Here is a 19,998-nt window from a genome sequence, read left to right as displayed (position 1 = left end):
TAACACAAGAGGAAGGTTAACTTTTATTAGGTTATTTATTTCAGGCTCGGTAATTGTGATCAATTGTAATTCAACTTTAAAACTGGGATTGTAATTGTAATTGACTCTCTGAGGATAAAAAAATAATTGTAAAGTAATTGTATTGAAAGTGTCTACACGTTAGTAGCCTGTTAGGGTTAGGTTTATGTTTAGGTTATAACCCAATATCGCAACAATTTTTAGCGTTAGGTTTAGTCTTAGTCACGTGACCTAAACTGACCAATGACTGACCTATCACATGACCTCAACTGGCCAAATAGGGGCGCTGCGTATGGACAGAATGTCGGTATATTGATACGGCAACTGTATGGATAGCCTGGGATGGAAAGAGTACAGAAAAAATCTGCTTAAGTAAAGGTACTGTTACTTTGATAAAATTTTACTTGAAGTAATAGTAAAATTACTGGTGTAAAAATCTACTCGAGCAAACGTAAAAAGTAGCTCACTTAAAACTCTGCTGCTCCCGACCGCAGACGTAGATTTAAAATCCACTTTTTCCGGCGTTGTTCAGTGAGCTTTTTACATTTTTCACCTTTGTGAACGACAATCTTCGGTACTCTATAAAATCTATTTTCCTTTTCTCGGTTAGAACGACTGGATCAGCCATAAACGCCACAAAACACGGGCATTTTGCTGATTTCAGACGGCAGATTCTCAAGTTTCCTGCCCTCCATCCGAATTTAGCGCTCTCGCTTTGTTGCGATGCAGCAATGTGAGTGACGTCACGTGAACAGAGCAGGCCATAGACATAGACACACTGATCCCAACAACAGCTCTAGGGTACGTTCAATAGCACAAATGTAGCAGACTCCTGTCCGCGTGCGGGATTTATTTTGCTCTGTAACGGAATCTATTTCAAATGTAGCTAAGTACTGTTACTTGAAACCAAATTCACTTAAGTAAAAGTAAAATTACACGTCCACAAAAAAGCTGCTCAATTACAGTAACAAGAGTAAATGTAATTCGTTACTTTCCACCCCTGTGGATAGCCACTACCAATTGTATTTGGCCAAAATGCTGGTCACTGTAATTGTATTGTAATTAAACATTGGTATATGAAAACGTAATTCTAACTGAAGAATGTAATTGACCCAACCCTGTTTCCCAGTTATTGAAGATAAATGGCTCAGTCTGTACTTCTGGAATGTGAATGAACATAAGACTTTGCCTGATTGTATTCTATGATGAATAATAGTTTTAATAATTGATTGATGTGTGCATGATTGTGTGTTTCAGATCCCAGCCACACTGCCTGTGCAGATCCTGGCACGCCTCTTTTTGGAAACCAGAACAACAGTCAAGGCTACCAGGTGTGATAATGGGCTCTCCCAGAAAACTGGAATTCTATATTAAATAGAAATCATATTACAGTCCCAAAAGGCGTTTTATATATATATATATATGTTTTTTTTTCATTTTATTTGTATTGTTATAAATGTGTTTTTCTTTATATATTACTCTTGTTTATTATGTCAGTGTGAACTGAAATATTTAATCAATACCCTCAGCATTATTGATGTTCTAAAAAACAAAAGCTAGGCAGTAAAAAGTGTTTCATCTGATAAAATGAAAAATGTTGATAATGTTCTCTTTATCTGGGCTCGTTTGTTATTATCTTGGCTGAATTTAATGGAAAGACCCCATATGGCTATTACAAGAAAAAGAGGAAAAAAGAAAGGTTAACGTTGACAAAGGGAATTGCTATTGCTGCTACTATCAGTGTAATAAATTCAGGTTTGGAGGTTTGATGTCACACAAACAAAACTGTAATGGTAAATGTTAAGAACTCCATCTGCTTTATATATCTTTTTTTTTTTTTTTTTTTTTTTTTGTACATTTACGATTTAAGAAAGAAAGCTGTTAATTAGATGACAAATGCTCAATCAACACTATAACCGCTAGGTTGTGGGTTACGCAAATTGTCACCAGGGGTATGTGAATAAAAATGTATAACAGGGTGACAACATTGGAAACTAGAATATACTGTAAATAGAGCAGCAGTCAGGAGCCTCCATGCATTGCCACAAATTACACATTGGGCTCTGTAGGATGACCCACTATTAGTGACGGTGAAACAGTCTCATCAGAAAAGTACAAATATGAGCCTTTGTTACCACATACTTGTGTTAAAGTGGATTTTGCAGCTTTGACAAACATGAAAACAAAATATAGTGAAAGACTTACAGCGTTATGTGCGTCATCTCAACCTCACCATTCCTCAGGGTGAGGAATATGTTGCATTACTGGTATTTGTTAAATACCAGTATGATAATTCATTAAATAAATCGAGTGATAATTGTGAATAAGATGTTTTATTGTGTGCTTACAAATTATTATTATATATTACACTTGTACACCTTATATATTTTGCAAGATAAGAAATCCAGGCCTTCACTGAAATTTCCCTAAAACTTTATGCAATGGTCTCTGTTTGGTAGGTGGGCCATTACACCTAAAACATAATTTCCCTTTATTTTGAAGTGGTGGAGGCTTTGATCTATGAGGTATTAACTGAAAAAGCAATTTGATACTGTATGTCATTATTATAGTATATAAAAAAATATGTGGTTACAATGGGAGTCAATGGGGCAAATTTGGTCACAAGGTTACTAAGTGTCAGTATGATACATACAGTATCTCCTTTTCTATACACTTCTAATACACAGAACTTTGGAATCAAGCAAATCAAAATGAAAAAAAAACTATAGTATGTCATATAAATGTCATACAACTAGCCTTAAAGAGTACACCCCAAACCAACTTTTTTCTGCTGAATATATATATACGCGTATTTAAGCATTAAGTGGTGCAGTTGATTGATCCTAGTCCCACTCTTCACATTTTTGTAAAAGTATTATAATTTTGTGTATTTAGCTGTAAAAAGTCAGATATATTGACCACTAAGGGTTGAACGCCGGTTATTACAACTGAATTTTGCTATTGGTTGAATGGTAAGCGCTTGAAAACACCCTGCGTTATCACTTTAACTGTTGGCCCCGCCTTTCCTATAAATATGTGTGCGGGGACGGACGGGAGGGGGTGGTTACTGAAAGTGGCTGGGTGTGTCTTACTGCTACAGCAGTAACGCCCATAATCAAGACTTTTTTTGAATTTCCCTCCTAGTGGCAGCTCAGCTGAAGGCAGGGGTGCACTTACCCTTTAAAAATTATCAAAATATTGAGACAAACAAATAAAAACACCCACATTGTCATTTTTGGTTCCAAAGATGCTCCAAGGTTTAAGTGTGCAGGAGTATTACGTACATGGCTTTAGGTTAAATGTCTCTAGGGGTATGGGACTGGAACGTTTAGGAACTACTGCTATAAACCCACCATAATAAATGGGTAAACCTTAGTGTTCTGTGTCATCCAACAGATAAACAGCATCCTGTTCTTCAGCTGCAGAAAAGGCTACTTACTGCAGGGCTCCATTTCTCGCACATGTCTGCCCAACCTTACCTGGAGCGGCTATCAACCTGAGTGCATCGGTATGCTCTTACTACTGGTTTTCTACTGCCCTCAGTTTGTTGTCATGTCCTGGATGCTTTTTTTTTTTTTTCCTATCCTCAATTTTTCTCCGTTTTTTTTTTCCTTTCCATCTTCCTCCAGCCCACCATTGCAGCCAGACGGAGCTGCCAGCCCAGGCTGATGTGAGAGCCATTGAGCTGCCTTCCCTTGGCTACACGCTGATCTATACTTGTCAGCCTGGCTTCTACTTGGCCGGAGGATCGGAGCACAGGACATGCAGGTCGGACGGTAGCTGGTCAGGGAAACCACCTTACTGTGCAGGTATGTGAAGAGTTACATTATGTCCATATATACATACGTGTGTGTGTAGAGATGCTGGATTACAGCCTGACTTCTATAATTAACCAACTATTTTAGATTTGCTATGATAGAAGTTAGAATGACCATATTTTGACTTTCAAAAAAGAGGACACGTGGGACGACCTCTTCATTCGTTTGTATCAGCAAAATACAATATAGTAAATAAATGAGCTCTTATTGTCCATAAGGTTTAAAAATCTAGTCTCTCTTTATAGCAAATGCTTAAATCTCATGTAAATCTACTTAAAATATCTCAATCAGTGAAACAATTAGAAGCATCTCCTCCTAGAAACTAAAAAAAGAAAGAAAAAAAAAAGTCAATCCTCACAGAACAGTAAATAGTCATTAATGAATACTTACAGTAGATGCTGACTCAGAGCTTTATTCTATGCCATAACTTCCTATAGGCGAAGTTCCTCCCAGTGGCTCCTTTGTTTTCGAGCCCCTCTCTGAACGTCCATGGAGGTTTTATCTTCCAGGAGGATCTTCCTGCAGATACTTTTTAATTAAATCCATCGGTGTTTGGTCTGATTCTATCCATTTTGGACTTTAATCTCTCGTTTCTCTCTGGCTGTGTCTGACGATTTCTTCAAAACAAAACGGGGTCTTTAATGATTCATTAATGATCACGTGTGAGTCAAATTGCCAGATTGCCAATATATTCGCCATAAAGAGCAACTCCTTTGCTTTCAGAAAGTGTTGGAATTTCTCTGATAGGATATTCGCAGAGTTACGGCCATTTAAATGAACATGTTCCCCTAGATGCGTTCAGGGTCCCTGGGAAACCCGGATATTTTGATGAGTTTGTCCGGTGTCACAGGCTAAGTTTACCTTGTAATGAGATTGATTATGAGCGCGCGCACTACCGGAAAATGAATTTATGCTACTACTGCTTAGCTTTTTTCTACTTCCGCCGTGCTGAAATTAAAAATTGAATTTCAAAGCTATGCTTCAAAGCTAATGTTGTTTGACGAGTGCTGAATGGCTCCTTTTCTTGGGGAAAAATGTACAACTGCTCCATATACGAGGCAGGAGAGGTTCCAACGCCACAAAGTAAGGATAGACGAGTCAATCGTCATGGTGACCAGACACCGGCAAGAAAAAAGAAAAAAAAGTATTCTATGCTGTTCTTTTATGCATTGTTTGGATTGAAAAAAAAAAAAAAAACATTCTATGCAATTGTTTTTTTTATCTTTACATGTATTGAGTTTGCATAAAAAATGTTTTATAATTTATTCTATGCAGTTTTTATTAATATATGCAACTTTTTATTAATATATGCAGTTTTTTATTAATATATGCAGTTTTTTTTATTATTCCATGTATTGAGTTTGTATTAAAAAAAAAGATAAGTTTTATAATTTATTCTATGCAGTTTGTTGGAAAATCTTTTTTTCAGAATTTATTCTTCCTTTTACTAATTTCCCATAGCAAGCTTAGTATGGCTTTCTGAGTGACAATCTCAGTCAACAACTTGAGTAAGTAATAGTGTCTCTATACGAATAGGAATAGTTTATTCTCCAAAAAAATAAATAAAACATGATTATAATATACATTGCAGTAAAAAACAGTTAACCTAATGTAACTTTATTTTTTTAAATCAGTGTAATCCAGCACGGGTACATCTCAGTACGTAGCAGTCGCATACTGAGATTGTAAGAGAATCTCAGTACGGCGGTAAATCTGGACGTATGGTCACCCTAGTAGAAGTTCTCTTTATTGTTGAAGTGCTGCACTTTTATCATAATTATTTTACTGTTTTATTACTGTATCATTGGGATCTACATCCTCCCTTTGTACTCAGTATACTGTAACTCCAAGTCCTGAAACTTGAGGTTTATGGGATGTTGATGAATAGCTCAGTAAAAACTCGCTTATTCTGAGACGCGTGCCTGGGTTGGACGGGCCATTCGTCAAACAATTACACTACATACACTTACACACACTCGGAGTCGATGACACACACACAAATGCTTGAGCGTTGAAACATTAACAAGGGTGAAAAACTTGATTAGGCCAATGCGTCCCATTGATTAGGTTAGCAGAAGTACCTCATATAAATGGTAAGGCTGTGTTAACAAGGTCTCGCAGACAAATAGACTGCCATTAAGACAACCCAGGGCATTGACCTAAATACATATAGGGGGAGAAAAAGAGTAATTGTTACACAATTATCCAGGGTGGAAGAACGCTAATGGCTGAAAGGAAATGACATCTACAGGGTGGGTATCCATATAATGGATTCCATGTCAAGCTTTTGCCAAAAACATGTAAGGTGATGGGAATTTTTTAAGGGTGGGTCATTAAGAGAGAGCGAACGCAGGATATTAATAGTGGCGATGGGTGCAGTGATGGAAGGCAGTGTGTACATGTGAAAAAGTATTTCTCTCTGTTTGCGTTTATCTATTCTCATTCACACTCAATACCTACCTTATGGTATTATATATATATATATATATATATATATATATACCTACCTGTGTGTGTCTAAATGCATTGTCTTTTTTTTTTTTTTACATTTGCCTTTTTAGCTGATAACCGCCCAAGTGGTAGAAGTCCAGTGGGGACAGTCCAGGAGCCACCCTCCAAATTACCCGGTAAGACTCAGACAGTTGGTTTGTGAAAATAGGGATAAAATCCTGTAATTTCACTTTATATTTGCACTTTGTGGCTGTGACCTGCAAAGACAGGGGAGGTAGTGTCTACTTTATACGCTGTAGACCAGTGGTTCTCAAACTGTTTTAACCCAAGTCCCCCCCCCCCCCCCACATTTCTGAATCCAAGTACCCCCTTTTGTCCGACTTCAACTTTTTGCTTAGAAAACTATGTAAAAACAACTACAGCGCATAATGATGGAATGAACAAATTATAACGCGTTTTAAAGAATCTCATTTTGTAAATAAGTGGAAAGAAACAGTATTTAGTATTTTCTAGAATTAGTTTTTGATCATGTTTGAGCTCAGATATATATAAATATATTTATATATATATTTTTTTTTTACTGCATTTTAGTTTAGCAAGATTTATATCTCACAAAGTGGAAATACACTTGTTTAAGATTGTGTGTTTTAATTAATACTACTACTACTACTAATAATAATAATGATAATTAAAAAACTGGCACCCTGTCCAGGGTATACCCCCTCCCAGCACCCAATGAGAGCCGGAAATTGGCACCGGCAGACCCCCGCGACCCTGATAAACGGGAATTAGTGGGTTTAAAGATGGATGGATGGATGGATAATTAAAAAAATTCAAAAATCTATTTTAATTTTTCAGACATTTCAGGCGACCCCACATGGGGTCCAGACCCCATGGTTGAAAAACCCTGATATACCCTTGAATAGATTTATTTCTATAGTTATTATTTGTGGTCATCTCACACCTGTAGTGGGACCAAGACTGACACTTTATTTGTAAATGTTCTACTCTCTTTCTCTCAAATACTAGCTGTAGTGCCATCATGTACCCCTAGGGGTACACGTACCCCCATTTGAGAAACACTGCTCTAGATCCCGCATAAAGCAGATCAACTATTTTGATGCAGTATAGTATTTATGATGATTATAGAATATATAGAAATGTAACATATACTGTGTAATAATTCAAGACAACCTGTTTGAAGAGCTGAAGCTTGTTTCTCAGCCTACACAGTGTGCATGGCAGACTAAATAAACTACACAGATCACTTGGTAAATGATGAATGACACACTTTACATTAGGAGTCTCTGCAAAACAACACTTATTTCCAAACTGTGTGAAAAAGCAAACGCATACAGAAAAGCCCCTTTGGCTATAAAGAGGTTAAGCTAATGGTTTCCTTGGGGAGAAAAGAGTGCTGAGAAATGGTCCTGTTATGTTATATTAGCACCTACAGTATTGTCAACAACCTCATTCCCCAGTTTGCCAGTTTGATTCCTAACCATCAGCAAAACTAACAAGGCCATGAGACTAAACACAGAGTTTTGAACTTTCCAAAGCGACATCATTTGACTGTTCGTTTACCACTTGTGTCTTTTGTCGTTCAGTCCCTGTTGGAGTTTTTGCAAAGAACTCCCTCTGGAGAGGATCCTACGAGTACCTGGGCAAGAAGCAGCCAGCCATGCTGAGTATCACTGCCTTTGAACCTTTTAGCAACCGGGTTAACGGGACACTCATCGACCACAGTGGAGTGGAACTCAAACTGGGAGGTGGGCAGTCTTTACTCTTTTTACTTGCACACAGATCCTTTTATGTTACAGAAGTGACTATGAAGTACTTTTATAACATTCCACTGGGAATTATGAGAAAGAATGTCTGACAAGGCAAAAAGGTTTAAAGGGGACATATCACACTAAATCCACTTTTTGAGAAAAGTTCAAATTTGTCTCTTCAGGTGCTCCGTTGATATCTTTATATTCTGTTTTGGTCATATTTTTCAATTTGTTTCGATTTTTCTATCCTCTATTACGTTTTTTGAACAATAACGTCACAGTATTTGCAGTGGAACTGCCAAATTAGGACATCGACTCCAGGCCCAACACTTCGAGCAATCCGCCATTTTTATTTCTCGCTTTTATTTTGTAGTCCAAGCTCAAGGATGCAGAAGTTATGAGAGGAGAAATCAAAATGTTGGGTTGTTGGATGTAGTAACCCACACGCTTCATTACGTCTCCCAGCATCAGAACCTTTTCAAAGTGCCTGGTTGAGTTTTATTTTTCACGGAAATGTACCCACATCAGTGGGTAAGGTCATTTTTGTGTGCGCGAAGCACTTCAAGAATGACTGCTTCTGCAACCTCCGCCAGTATAAAGAAGGATTTGCCGAAAGACTTTGTCTGATTGAGGGTTCAATTCCTTCTATCTTTAGAGACGACGAACAGAGCGCTTCGGTAAGCTGTAAATAACGCTAAAAAGTGTGATGATAAGACGTCCCTGTCATTGTTTTGTTAGCATTAGCAGTTGCACTGTCTTCAGACTTCATATGTTAGCGCTGTGTGCTCGTTTTAGATCCTTGATGATATGGCCTACGTGATTTAATTTAAGTCTAAAGTTTTCATTAGTCATTTCATTTTGCCGTTTTTGTCTTTGAAAAGACTGTATTAAAATGCATTTCGTGATGTTAGCTTGGCGCTAGCGTTAGCTCGGTGCTTGTGTTAGCTCACTTTTTAGGGTTCTGCAGGTTCATCATCTTCATTTTCATCTCGCTCTGCCGGGTCCGACTCTGGCTCGAACATGTAAGGCTGGATGGACAAGTATTCTGTTGTTGACATTTTGTAAATAACGTGTGAATAAAAAGTTTATGCGCCGCTACATAGCCGTATCTCTTCTATCAAACTACAAAAATGGCCAAACAGGGTGGAGTTGAACCGAGTGTCACCTCTGTAACCTGAAGGGGGGCGGGGTATGAAGTGTCTCATTTGCATTTAAAGAGACCGCACCAAAACGAGTTGCTCTCAGAAGCACATCAGAAAAGGGGTAGAAAAGGGGTGGAGCTATAATAATGAGGAATTCAGACCCAAGCATTGCAGTTCCGCTTTATATAGACCACAACTGTATGATTTATATCTAAAAAGGAAGGATTTAAAACCATGTTATGTCCCCTTTAAGTAAATAGTTTGTAGTATGTAGAAACTAAAGTTCATGAACAGCTTAGGCACCAAATTAAACAATAATAAAAAATAAACAGTTACTTTCCCAAAAGGAAAGACAATTCCTATTTGAATGTTTTTAAAGGTGCAGTCCTTAACTTTCAGATCCCTCCCTCCCCACTGCTCTCTTGCCCTGCCTCCAAAGTCTCTCCCTCAGAGGAGCTAACAAGCTAACATTAGCCTGACAGCAACATCACAGTAATATAACATGCACTGTTAAAAGCATATTACTGCAGCGCATCTCTTTCTCAGTGTGCCCACACCAATCTGTCAGCAGCAGCAGCGTAACAACACAGTGTCACTCACAGCAGCCCACATGGAGGCTGTTGCGATAGCAGTTCTAATGTAACAATTACAAACCAAACATAATGTAAATCAAGCAGCAGCAATAATTACCTGCATTCTGGCAATCAGCCAAAGGCAGCAAGAGCAGCAGGCGGGACCGAACTCAAACTACAAGTTTCATGTAAGGCTGTCCTTACATAGTGACAGCTTTAGCAAATATAACAAAAAGTCACTTTTATAAGAGTTACGGACTGCACCTTTAAAGCTTTGTTGGTTGCATATGAGATTTTTCATTTATTATTGAGTGCATCAGTTTTGAACACTTTTTGATGCCAAATCCGGCCCTTCAGAGCATCTAATTCGGCCTGCAGGAGAAAGTAGAAATGACAGAAAAAAACATCTATCATTGTATAAATTACCAACTAATTCAATTGTAGATATCTCAGCCCCTTCAAATGTACATGGATATAAATCTACTCATTTCCCATCATTTTTTAAATCTCAAATTGATGAAAAAAAACTAAAATTTTCTCAAATTAGTTTACTAAATTAAAAAACAATTGTTCATGATATCAACAAAATATAACTGAATTTAAGTTTAAGGTCACTTATTGCTTGGATATTGTCGCTTTCTTATATACTATATGTGTAGTTTAATACCTGGAAGTGCAAACTAGAGCATATTAATGTTGAATTTGCTCTTTTTCCTGCGTTAAATCTGTGGCCCACTTTAGATCAAACTGGTCTGTATTTGGCCCTGGAACTAAAATGAGTTTGACACCCCTGGACTATACCATGGAATCATCTGGATATTGATATTTAGTAAATATTAAAGTGATAAAACATGGTTTTTACTAAATGTGTTTGAATAAGAAGTTTAAGCAAATGCTAATCAATTTAATTGTGTGTGAACATTTTAACTCTTAACTCTGAACAATGTTTGGTAGCACTTTACAATAAGGCTCCCTTAATTAACATTAGTTAATGCATTATTGAGCATTAATTAACGGTTTAATAATTAATGAATGTTAATACGTACTAATGCTTTACAATAAGTGTCCAAAAAGCAATTCTAATGATTAAGTAATGCTTATGAGGCACTTTTTGTCAGGTTTCTAATACACCTTACTTAATAAAAACTATAAGTACATGATTACTAGAGGTGTTATTATGTTTTACTAATATATAAATTAATGCATAATAGGTATGACATTCATAAGGATGATAACTAATTACATATATAAGTTTTATTAATGCTTTAATTAGCTCCGTGCAGTAAACATGAATTAACTGCTTATAAATGCATTGACTGATGTATTAATTAATGTTAGGTAATACATTATAATGATTAATAACATATTAAACTGCTTGATAATGCATTGACTAACATGAATTAAGGGACCCTTATTGTGAAGTGTTACCCAATGTTCTATAGGAACGTATAAGAGGGAGGAGGCCCAGCTGCTGCTCCAGGTTCACCAGATCAGGGGCCCTGTGGAGATCTTTGTCAACAAGTTCAAAATCGAAAACTGGGCCCTTGATGGACATGTAAGTACACGTACAGGGTCAGGTCTGATAAAACACCTATCCTGGTACCTATAAATGTACACACCGATACACACACACACACACACGCACACACACACACACACACACACACACACACACACACACGCCTTTATGGAGGAAAATATGCACATACACACTAACCTTGTCACTCATGGGAGATGGAGGGCCCACCAAGAGTTTCTCTTTAATTAAAATGTCAGTTAAATCATTGCCTGGTAATCAGGATTCGACACACCCCCCCTTTCACTCCTCTCCCCCATTTTATCCCCCAACCTCTGGCACCTCTGATGCACGCACGATTTAATTAAAAAAGCAGGTCATAGTGTATGCGGTTGCGTGCCAGAGAGTTTACGGTGCATATTTCCTCACATTATCGGCGCATGTATGAGTGTGTGTGTGTGTGTGTGCGTGTGTTTGTTTGTGCTGTTGAGCAGAAATAAAAGTCATATTAAATGTCAGCCATAAGAGTCTCTCAGCTCCTTTTGACATGATATTTCATTTTCCCCATGCAGCAGCTGCTGACACTTTAATGATACCCCCCTTTGTAAAGCCTGGATGTGATACATAAAGTGTCTGTCTTCCTCTGCTCTCCCTCCGTAGGTGTCCTACATCTCTTCATCCAGCTCCTTTGTGTACCAGGGATTTGTCAGAGGCAAAGGCTTTGGCCAGTTTGGTCTCCAGAGGCTGGGTGAGTAAGCTGCCCTCTTGGTCATACAAAGCTGTTGGCAAGTGGTCTCTAAGAAAGGCCCGCGGCCTGCTTATGTTTCCAATTTGTTTTCCTACCTGGAGGTAGGACACTTTATAGGAAAAAAAACAAAACCTATTTCAAGCTGTTCTTGCAGACTGGACCAGGCTGTGTTGGATATGGTATTTGTGAAAACAGTTCACTAACATTGTTGTTATCTGAAACTAGCAGAGACGTACTGATATATCCTTCTCAAGTAGAAGTACTGTTACTTCATGAGTGAGGATGCAGGAGGCATTCTTCCATTTGCGTTTACTCCTCCTACACCGTTTGTCCGATTTTGACAAATAAGCTATAACTCAAAAAAAATCCTGACACTTATTTAATTTGTAACTTTTAAACTCTTTGAGTTACACAATGTTTTGTTCTCATCCACTTTCATTGGAAATTTCTGCTTTTTCAACTTTGAAGCCCTTTGTTGAAGTGTCTTGTCCAAGGACACAATGACAGATACCACTGGGGTGACTGTCCCCCACTGTGGCACCTGGAATTCTTAGTGGTTTCCCATCCACCTACTAACCAGACCCAGACCCATGCTTAGCTTCCGAGATCGGGGAATGACAGGCTGGTATGGCCTCTTAGTTAATGTTAATACTAAGATAATGTTAATGCTAATGATAATGTTAAGTTAATGCTAAGCTTAAGCTAGCTCTAATGCTAAAGTTGGGTTAATGCTAATGCAAATGTAAATGTTAAGCTAGCGCTAATGCTAATGTTGGGTTAATGCTAATGCTAACGCAAATGTAAATGTTAAGATAATGGTAATGCTAATGTTGGGTAAATACTAATGCTAGCTAATGTAGCGCGACACGGTCCAGCAACTGCATCCTCACTTACATTTTTTTTCAGGAAATTCAAATATTCTAGTTGAAATTGGACACAATTACATGTACAAGTAAGTCATACATGAAATACTCAAGTTCAAGTAAAAATTAGCTCAATTAAATTGCACTCAAAGTAAAAGTTACTAGTTACTCCTCCCCCTGGAAACTTGGCCCCCATAGTCTTGTTACTCTCATTTACACAGCTACACTAAATCCTTCTCTGGGGAGACGTGTGTTGTTGCCTGCGGAATCAAAGAAATGAAACCCAAATGTCGCCCTTTAAATATGAAGTTTCTCCACACTTTGCTCTGGGTTTTCCTTCTCAAATCCACCCGACGAACTGAACACTTCCGTCAGACATATAAATACATTTTTTTCCTGTTATGATCAAATATTATCATTGAATAATTTTCCGTTACATGTTTGCGACCTAGAAAACCCACCCGCATATTCCTCCTACAGTTCAGATACTGCAAATCCTCAGAATCTTCGTTATTGGCAAAGAATAGCTGCCTCTGGCAAACTGTGACATTTATATGACAGAGCCGCCTCATCCACATGCACACACACACACACACACACACACGCACCTGCTCCATTTTTCACAGTATTTGATGCGGCTACACAAACATCACACTTTTCACTCTGAAAATATGAAAATAAGAATGCACTGAAAAGTGAGGATCTAAATTTTAGAAATATGAAATGATTACCGCAACATATTTGGAACTGTATAAAGCAGAGGGTTTTAACAAGGAAAAGCTGTTTTAATTGGTTAGAAATCCTTACTGTTGTCCCAGAGTTCCAGCGAGTAGCGTAATTGATTATAAAAGTTATATTTTGAGCATATATCTGGGAATGATTCTGGCGACACTGAAATCTTAGTGAGCTGAAACCATCCTTAGCACAGAAAAAAGCTCCAACAACCCAGTCTATGAGCCTTCACAAAGATTTGTAGTCATATATAGCTTTTTATGAGTCATCACAGTTGGTTTATCTAAAAAATTCATACTTATCCCACCAGCTGGGGAAGTTTTTGCTTCTTACCTAACTTAGTTTCACTCTATATTTAGAAAAAAACACTGAGTGCATGGAATAAGCAGCTAAAAGAAACATTAAACATTTTTTTTTTTTAATGTTTTGGTTTATCCGAGCCTACATAGAGTTAAAATTCAAATACTGGTTCGTCTAATGTGAAAATCTAAAATTCTGCAGCATGTCAAGTAGAGCTGGGCGATATGGACCAAGACACACATTTCTGTATTTTTTCTCAAAATAGCAATGTACAAAAGACAATTCTGAATTAAAATTGATTATCCAAATATGCCACAAAACGTACCTCTTTTTCTCCTTTAAGGGACAGCACGTGTGAGTGAGTTTTGTAGTATGGCTTGATTTGGGGAAGGTCTGGGTTATCCATCAAACTGTTTTTATGCTGTTCTGAGAAATAGTGAAAGCAGCTACTCCTAAAACAAGTATTTTGAAAAATTTATATATATATAAATATCGATATAGGCGATGTCATTTTTTATACCATCCAAAATAGAGAACTCGATCTATCTTGAATCTCAATATATCGCCCAGCTCTAGTGTAAAGCCGAAGTCTCAACACATTAAATACATGTGAACTCCACACAGTGGGTAGTCGTACTCCTACTGCAAAAGATCTGTTTACTATACCAAATCTGTTCCAACATGTTAAAGTAAAATGTACTGACTGGAGAAAAGTTCAAATCGTTTCTCAAAAATTCTGCATAACTGGCGGGGGGCCTTGGGGGTTGGGGGTTGGGGTCGGTGGGGGGATGCGCTGGGTGCTCGGCTGCTTGGGGCTTCCTCAGATGTGTGTGTGGGGGGCGGTGGCTGCCTCTCGGCCTGGGATCTTGGGGGCATCTGGGGGATTGCTCGGCCGCGGGGGGGTTGCCTGGGGCTCCCTGGCCTCCGCTCTTTCTGCTGGCTTGGCTGCATCTGCGGGCCCAGGGCAGTTCCTGGGCTTGCAGTAGCGTTTTTTTTTTTGGTTTTTTTTGCACATATGGTGGTATACGAAGAACAGTCTATTCTTCCCCACCTTTTCTATTTCCTGCCTTGAGTCTCTCCTCCCTGCTCCCTTTCCCCTCCCCTTCCCCCTCCCCCTCCACTTAGGTGTAACACTGCTCTCCCTTTTTATATCCTCCCTATAATAAAAGATTTCTTACCCTTCCTTAGGGAGGGCTGGTGATGGTCACAATTAAGCAATAAAATAAATCAATGTATTTTATTGCAATAACAAAATATGCATTGCTGTCTCATAATGATTGCACTTCCTGTGGTGTTGACCTTTGCCAGCATGTGCAGACAAGAAGGAAAAAAAAAAAAAAAAATTCTGCATAACAAAACTGAAAAACTTCTGTTTAAGACAGAGGCAAAGAGGAGAAGGGACAAGAAGCGCAAGAGATGACTGGATAAGAGAGGCATGTGATAAGAGAGCGAGGCCTTTTATAAACATGTCAAGAGGTTATCTGATTGGATAAAACACATCTGCACTGCAGGAGTGAGTGAGACCTGATTGGTTAGCAGATGGAAGCGGGAGTCTTAACTTTTGCTGTAAAAAGATAAGATGGTGGGGCTATGTCCACATGTGCTTTTAAACAAAGAGGGTGTGCGTTGCATGTTAGGGCCAAAATGGAGGATGGTGTGTGTGTGTTACAGAATTAGTTTTCTTAAGTCTGTTAAATAAAACGTCTGTAAACATTATGAAAACATTATTACATGAGTCACATTGTACTAATTTACCCTTCAAAGTAATTATCCCAATGTTTACACTTAAACTGTCTAAATTAATAGATAAACTTGAACACTTTGCTCAAAAGACAAAAGCTGAAACACTTGATCAATAATCATGGAGTATGAATAGTTATAAACATTCCCTTGAAAGATGAATAAATTAGGGATTAAATCTTTGTCAGAAAAAGACACACGATATATATTTTTCTGTCGGCGAAGAAAATGGTTAAAGTAGAGATCACATGTCTTAAATGGATAAGATTCTGCCTTTAGGGACATTAGATGGTGTTTTAAGTTGTATTGTTTATTTCTTCCTTTTCATTTTTCATTCTGAAGACATCTGAGGTGTAAAATGTCTCCGGTTTCATTCCTTGTGTCCCTGTGGAATGTGTTTGTTCTTTGGTGGAGGATGATGGGAGTGTCAACAGGGGGTCTGCAGGTCAGGATGAAGGCCTTTAAGTAAACAGAAAAGCCTTGGTTCTCTGCTCCTTTTTCTCCTGTTTTTGAGTCATAAATGTGTGACAGTGTTTTTACCGCCTTTGGACATCGACCAGGGTCCCCTACATCGGATTAACAGTAAATGATCTAGAGTCATTCAGTGTGTTTGAGAGTTGATTGAGTCTTTGCTGAGAACAAAAAGTTTCCAGTTTGTCAGGTCATTGGGAGATGCTGGTCTTCAGAGATACTAGCAGTGGATAATTCAGTCAATGAGCGTCATTTCCAGGGATGGTTTGGGAAGAACATTTCACCCAACGCCGATAGCGTAGCGCTCTATTATCAGAACTGACATCTATTCTCAGTGCTGCATTACAGCTGCACCAAATCTCTCTCCAGAATAAGATGACTCACTGTCCTCCTAAATAATATCAGTCTCCTGCTCTAACAGAGAACCATTCACACCCATTTTATCCCATGAAGTAGCCGTAGTTTCTGAAACGCTTTCAACCAACAACACTGTTTACCTGCAGCAGCTAACCTGGAATTAACAACACAACATCACATCTGGTTAAAGATGAGTTCATTAGTTCTGCCCCAAGGAGTATAATTATTCTAAAAACGTTTTTTTCAAAACTAATTTTGAAGCAAGGATAACTCGGTGATTTACCAGTGTATGCCGCCTGTACTCTTTGGAAATGGCAATAATCTGTACAAACATGACTGAACGTGATAAAGTGCTACAACAAAATAGTTGAGCGAGGATTTGAAACGGCGCAGAACCAACAACCCCCCAATATCACTGGCAACGGCAAACAGATTTAGCAAACAGTTCTTTATTTCTACAGAGTGCTGGGGCAAACACTTGGCTGCATGTTTGAATGTTTATGCATCTTCACAAAAACGGTTTGGTTTTGGAAAAGGATTCAACAAATTCCAAACCATCCCACCTATTCTGCAGACAATTGTTTGTCTGTGTTGCCACAGTGGGATTGTGTCACATGTGTCTTTTGTTGCTGATGTGAAGGCAGCTAGAGTTTGATTTGCAAACACCACAGAGCCCACTAATGGATTTTTGATGTCACTGGATAATTACTGGAATAAATATATATATATATATATATATATATATATATATATATATTTTTCCTTTGCCTCCCACTAACATTTTTGCACACATTTTGAATCTTGTCTGTAAATCTCACTAATTCCTGCCGGGTAATGAATGTGAGGCCAATGCTAAGCTAAAGGACATTTGACTAACCAAAAAAACAAAACAGAAAAACCTGTATTTTCTGTCCAATGAAATTGTTTGCTTGCGTAACCCATGTAAGTGGTCATGCTAAAATAATGATCTGATGTATTTTTCATTTCTCTCTACAGAGAGTTTAGATCCCAGCAAAGATAACCCGGGCTACAACTTTGCCTCCAACAGCAGTTCAGTGGCGGCAGCCATCCTAGTGCCTTTTATAGCAATGATCATTGCAGGCTTTGCTTTGTACCTCTACAAACACAGGTAAGGACTACATTATATACGCCTCATTTGCAAGTTATAATATGATTCCCGTTACTCTGTTCCCAAAGTGGGGTAGTAGGCGTATGGGTAACCCCAAGGGTACAAAAATTGTCAAAGAGGGAGCGTGAAGAAAAAATTAAAACAGTGACAACATTGGAAAGTAGAATATATATATATATATATATATATATATATATATATATATATATATAGAGCAGCAGTCAGGAGCCTCCATGCATTGCCACAAATTACACATTGGCCTCTGTAAGACTATCCTCTAGTGGTGACAGAGATACAGTCTCATCAGAAAAGCACTAGTCTGACGAGAGTTACATTGCTTTACAATAGCCAAACATCCTTGATGCCCTCTGCCATCACGTACTTGTGTGAAAGTAGATTTTCAGCTTTGAAAAACAAAAACAAAAAAGACAGTGTTTCTTGATTAAATATGTCTGATGATTCTGAATAAGATGTTTTATTGTGTGCTGATAGACTATTATTCTTTTTTAATTATATATCATTCCTAAAGAGGATAGATACAATTCAGAGACAAATTTCACTGTTAGGCTACACTGTATGTGCCATTACATTATTATGTTAAGTGTGCAGGACTAGGGGATACATGGCTTCAGGTTAAATGTCTGAAGGGGTATGCAACTGTTAAAAGTTTGGGAATCACTGCTCTAAAGTATTTATGGGGTATTATTTGTTGTATTTATAAACTACTTTTTTCAGCTGGGAGCTAAAAAATATTTGCTAGTGATAAAAGTCAACCTCATCACAACTTGGACTTTTTAAAAATGTCTTTTAGAAGAAGACCCAAAGTTCCCTTCAATGGTTATGTGGGCCATGAGAACACCAATGGACGTGCTACGTTTGAAAACCCAATGTATGACCGTAACATCCAGCCAACTGACATCATGGCCAACGAGACGGAGTTCACAGTCAGCACCGTGTGCACAGCTGTATAACGACTGCTTCCTCCAGAGGTGAGAATCAAACACCATCAGCAATCTCAGATTCCCACTGTAGCTCTGAACAAAGTTAAAGCTGCAGTATGTAAATTTGTGAAACGCTCCACGCTCCCCCCTCCCCTCCTGAACGAACGTTACCGGTCTTCTTGTTAACGCTTGCATGGCAGATTGCGCGCGGACTGAAAGCTGAGTCCGCCCTACATACTGAGGCAGAGGGAGCTCCTTCGAGTCAGTTCCTCCTGAACACGTTTGTGCCTTTATTCTGTTGTCGGTCTTCCTTTTTCCTCTTGCTTTGCCGTGGAACAGCTGTGCCAAAAGCCACGTTACACTTTCCCTATTCTCAGATTGTGAATGCACATAGACTTTTGACGAGAAGCTAGAGCAGCCAATAGTAACACCCCAAAACAGCTCATGGAGCGCTGTGTTGGTAGGAAGATCACTGATTGGCTGAAGTCCAGCATCACGCTCCTGGATATCTAAAGCTCATTTACAGGGCCAGGAGAAGGAGAACAAATTCACTGTCCACTCAGACCACTTTGAATTACAATATGCTCAAAGTTGATTATGGATTTTTGACCAAAAGATGCCAAAAATAAACTTACATACTGCAGCTTTAAGACCTTTACATTTGAGTAGTTGGAAATACTCAAGCATGAGTTTGTCTCAGTTTTAAACTGCTATTGTCATGCTGAAAATGAGGATTTTTGTTTGTGGTAGAACTTTAAAAAAGTAATATTCTTGTGAAAGTTGTCATATTAATAGGAATATGTTGATTAAGAATATTGAAATAACTCATTTGAATATTTTTTTGTCTTTTCATTTTCATACCCTTCATGCTTTCGGCTGTTTAAATCCATCTTCTTCTCCATCACGTTCCACTGGATCGTGAACTTTTGATGCTTTTTCCATATCTTCTCTGTTCATTTTTTCTTGGAATTCATCCTTTGTTCCATCCTTTATTCAGTCAAAGTGAGGAGATGCACATCTGATCCTTGCTTGCTTGCCAGCGGAGGACTTGATCAACGGAGCAAGACAAAACGTGTTTTATTTGCAGAAAGCCTTTCAAGATGCTTCAGAAGTGGCAAAAGCTTTCACCTCTGGGCGACAAAATATGGAGGAGAAAAAAAAAAAAAAAAAGACCACAGGAACCTTGAGAAGAAAACAAGTGTAACAAACGCCAACGACTAAATGCTTTTTGTAATTTTACACGGATATTGGATCATTTCTCGCATTCCGGGGGGAAAAGCTTCCAACTTCAGCTGGCAAGAATACGGCTGGACTCGGCATGAAGTCAAGAAATGTACCTGTAGCTATCGGGAGATGGTAGCGCTGGTTAAATGTCGGAGAGACAATGGTGCACTGGCCTTTGTGAGACAGTCTGGACAGTTTTCATTC

At 38.4% G+C, this 19,998-nt stretch overlaps 1 protein-coding gene across 1 annotated transcript in view; it reads left to right on the top strand.

The window, feature by feature from the left end:
* The window catches only part of csmd2 (CUB and Sushi multiple domains 2), a 340,353-nt gene extending 320,601 nt beyond the window's left edge, over nucleotides 1-19,752 (top strand). The window contains exons 63-72 of the mRNA XM_028460920.1: nucleotides 1,276-1,349; nucleotides 3,415-3,526; nucleotides 3,648-3,827; nucleotides 6,398-6,463; nucleotides 7,895-8,056; nucleotides 11,216-11,328; nucleotides 11,950-12,037; nucleotides 17,497-17,629; nucleotides 18,441-18,618; nucleotides 19,568-19,752. Coding sequence (XP_028316721.1) covers nucleotides 1,276-1,349; nucleotides 3,415-3,526; nucleotides 3,648-3,827; nucleotides 6,398-6,463; nucleotides 7,895-8,056; nucleotides 11,216-11,328; nucleotides 11,950-12,037; nucleotides 17,497-17,629; nucleotides 18,441-18,600 — 1,088 coding nt within the window. The 3' untranslated portion in view covers nucleotides 18,601-18,618; nucleotides 19,568-19,752. The remainder of the gene's footprint in view (nucleotides 1-1,275; nucleotides 1,350-3,414; nucleotides 3,527-3,647; nucleotides 3,828-6,397; nucleotides 6,464-7,894; nucleotides 8,057-11,215; nucleotides 11,329-11,949; nucleotides 12,038-17,496; nucleotides 17,630-18,440; nucleotides 18,619-19,567) is intronic.
* Nucleotides 19,753-19,998: the final 246 nt, after the last annotated feature.

Source organism: Gouania willdenowi, chromosome 11 (assembly GCF_900634775.1).
Source record: "Gouania willdenowi chromosome 11, fGouWil2.1, whole genome shotgun sequence".
Classification (NCBI taxonomy): Eukaryota; Metazoa; Chordata; class Actinopteri; order Blenniiformes; family Gobiesocidae; genus Gouania; species Gouania willdenowi.
Note: the sequence above shows the minus strand (reverse complement) of the source record. Positions and strands in the feature narration are given on the sequence as shown.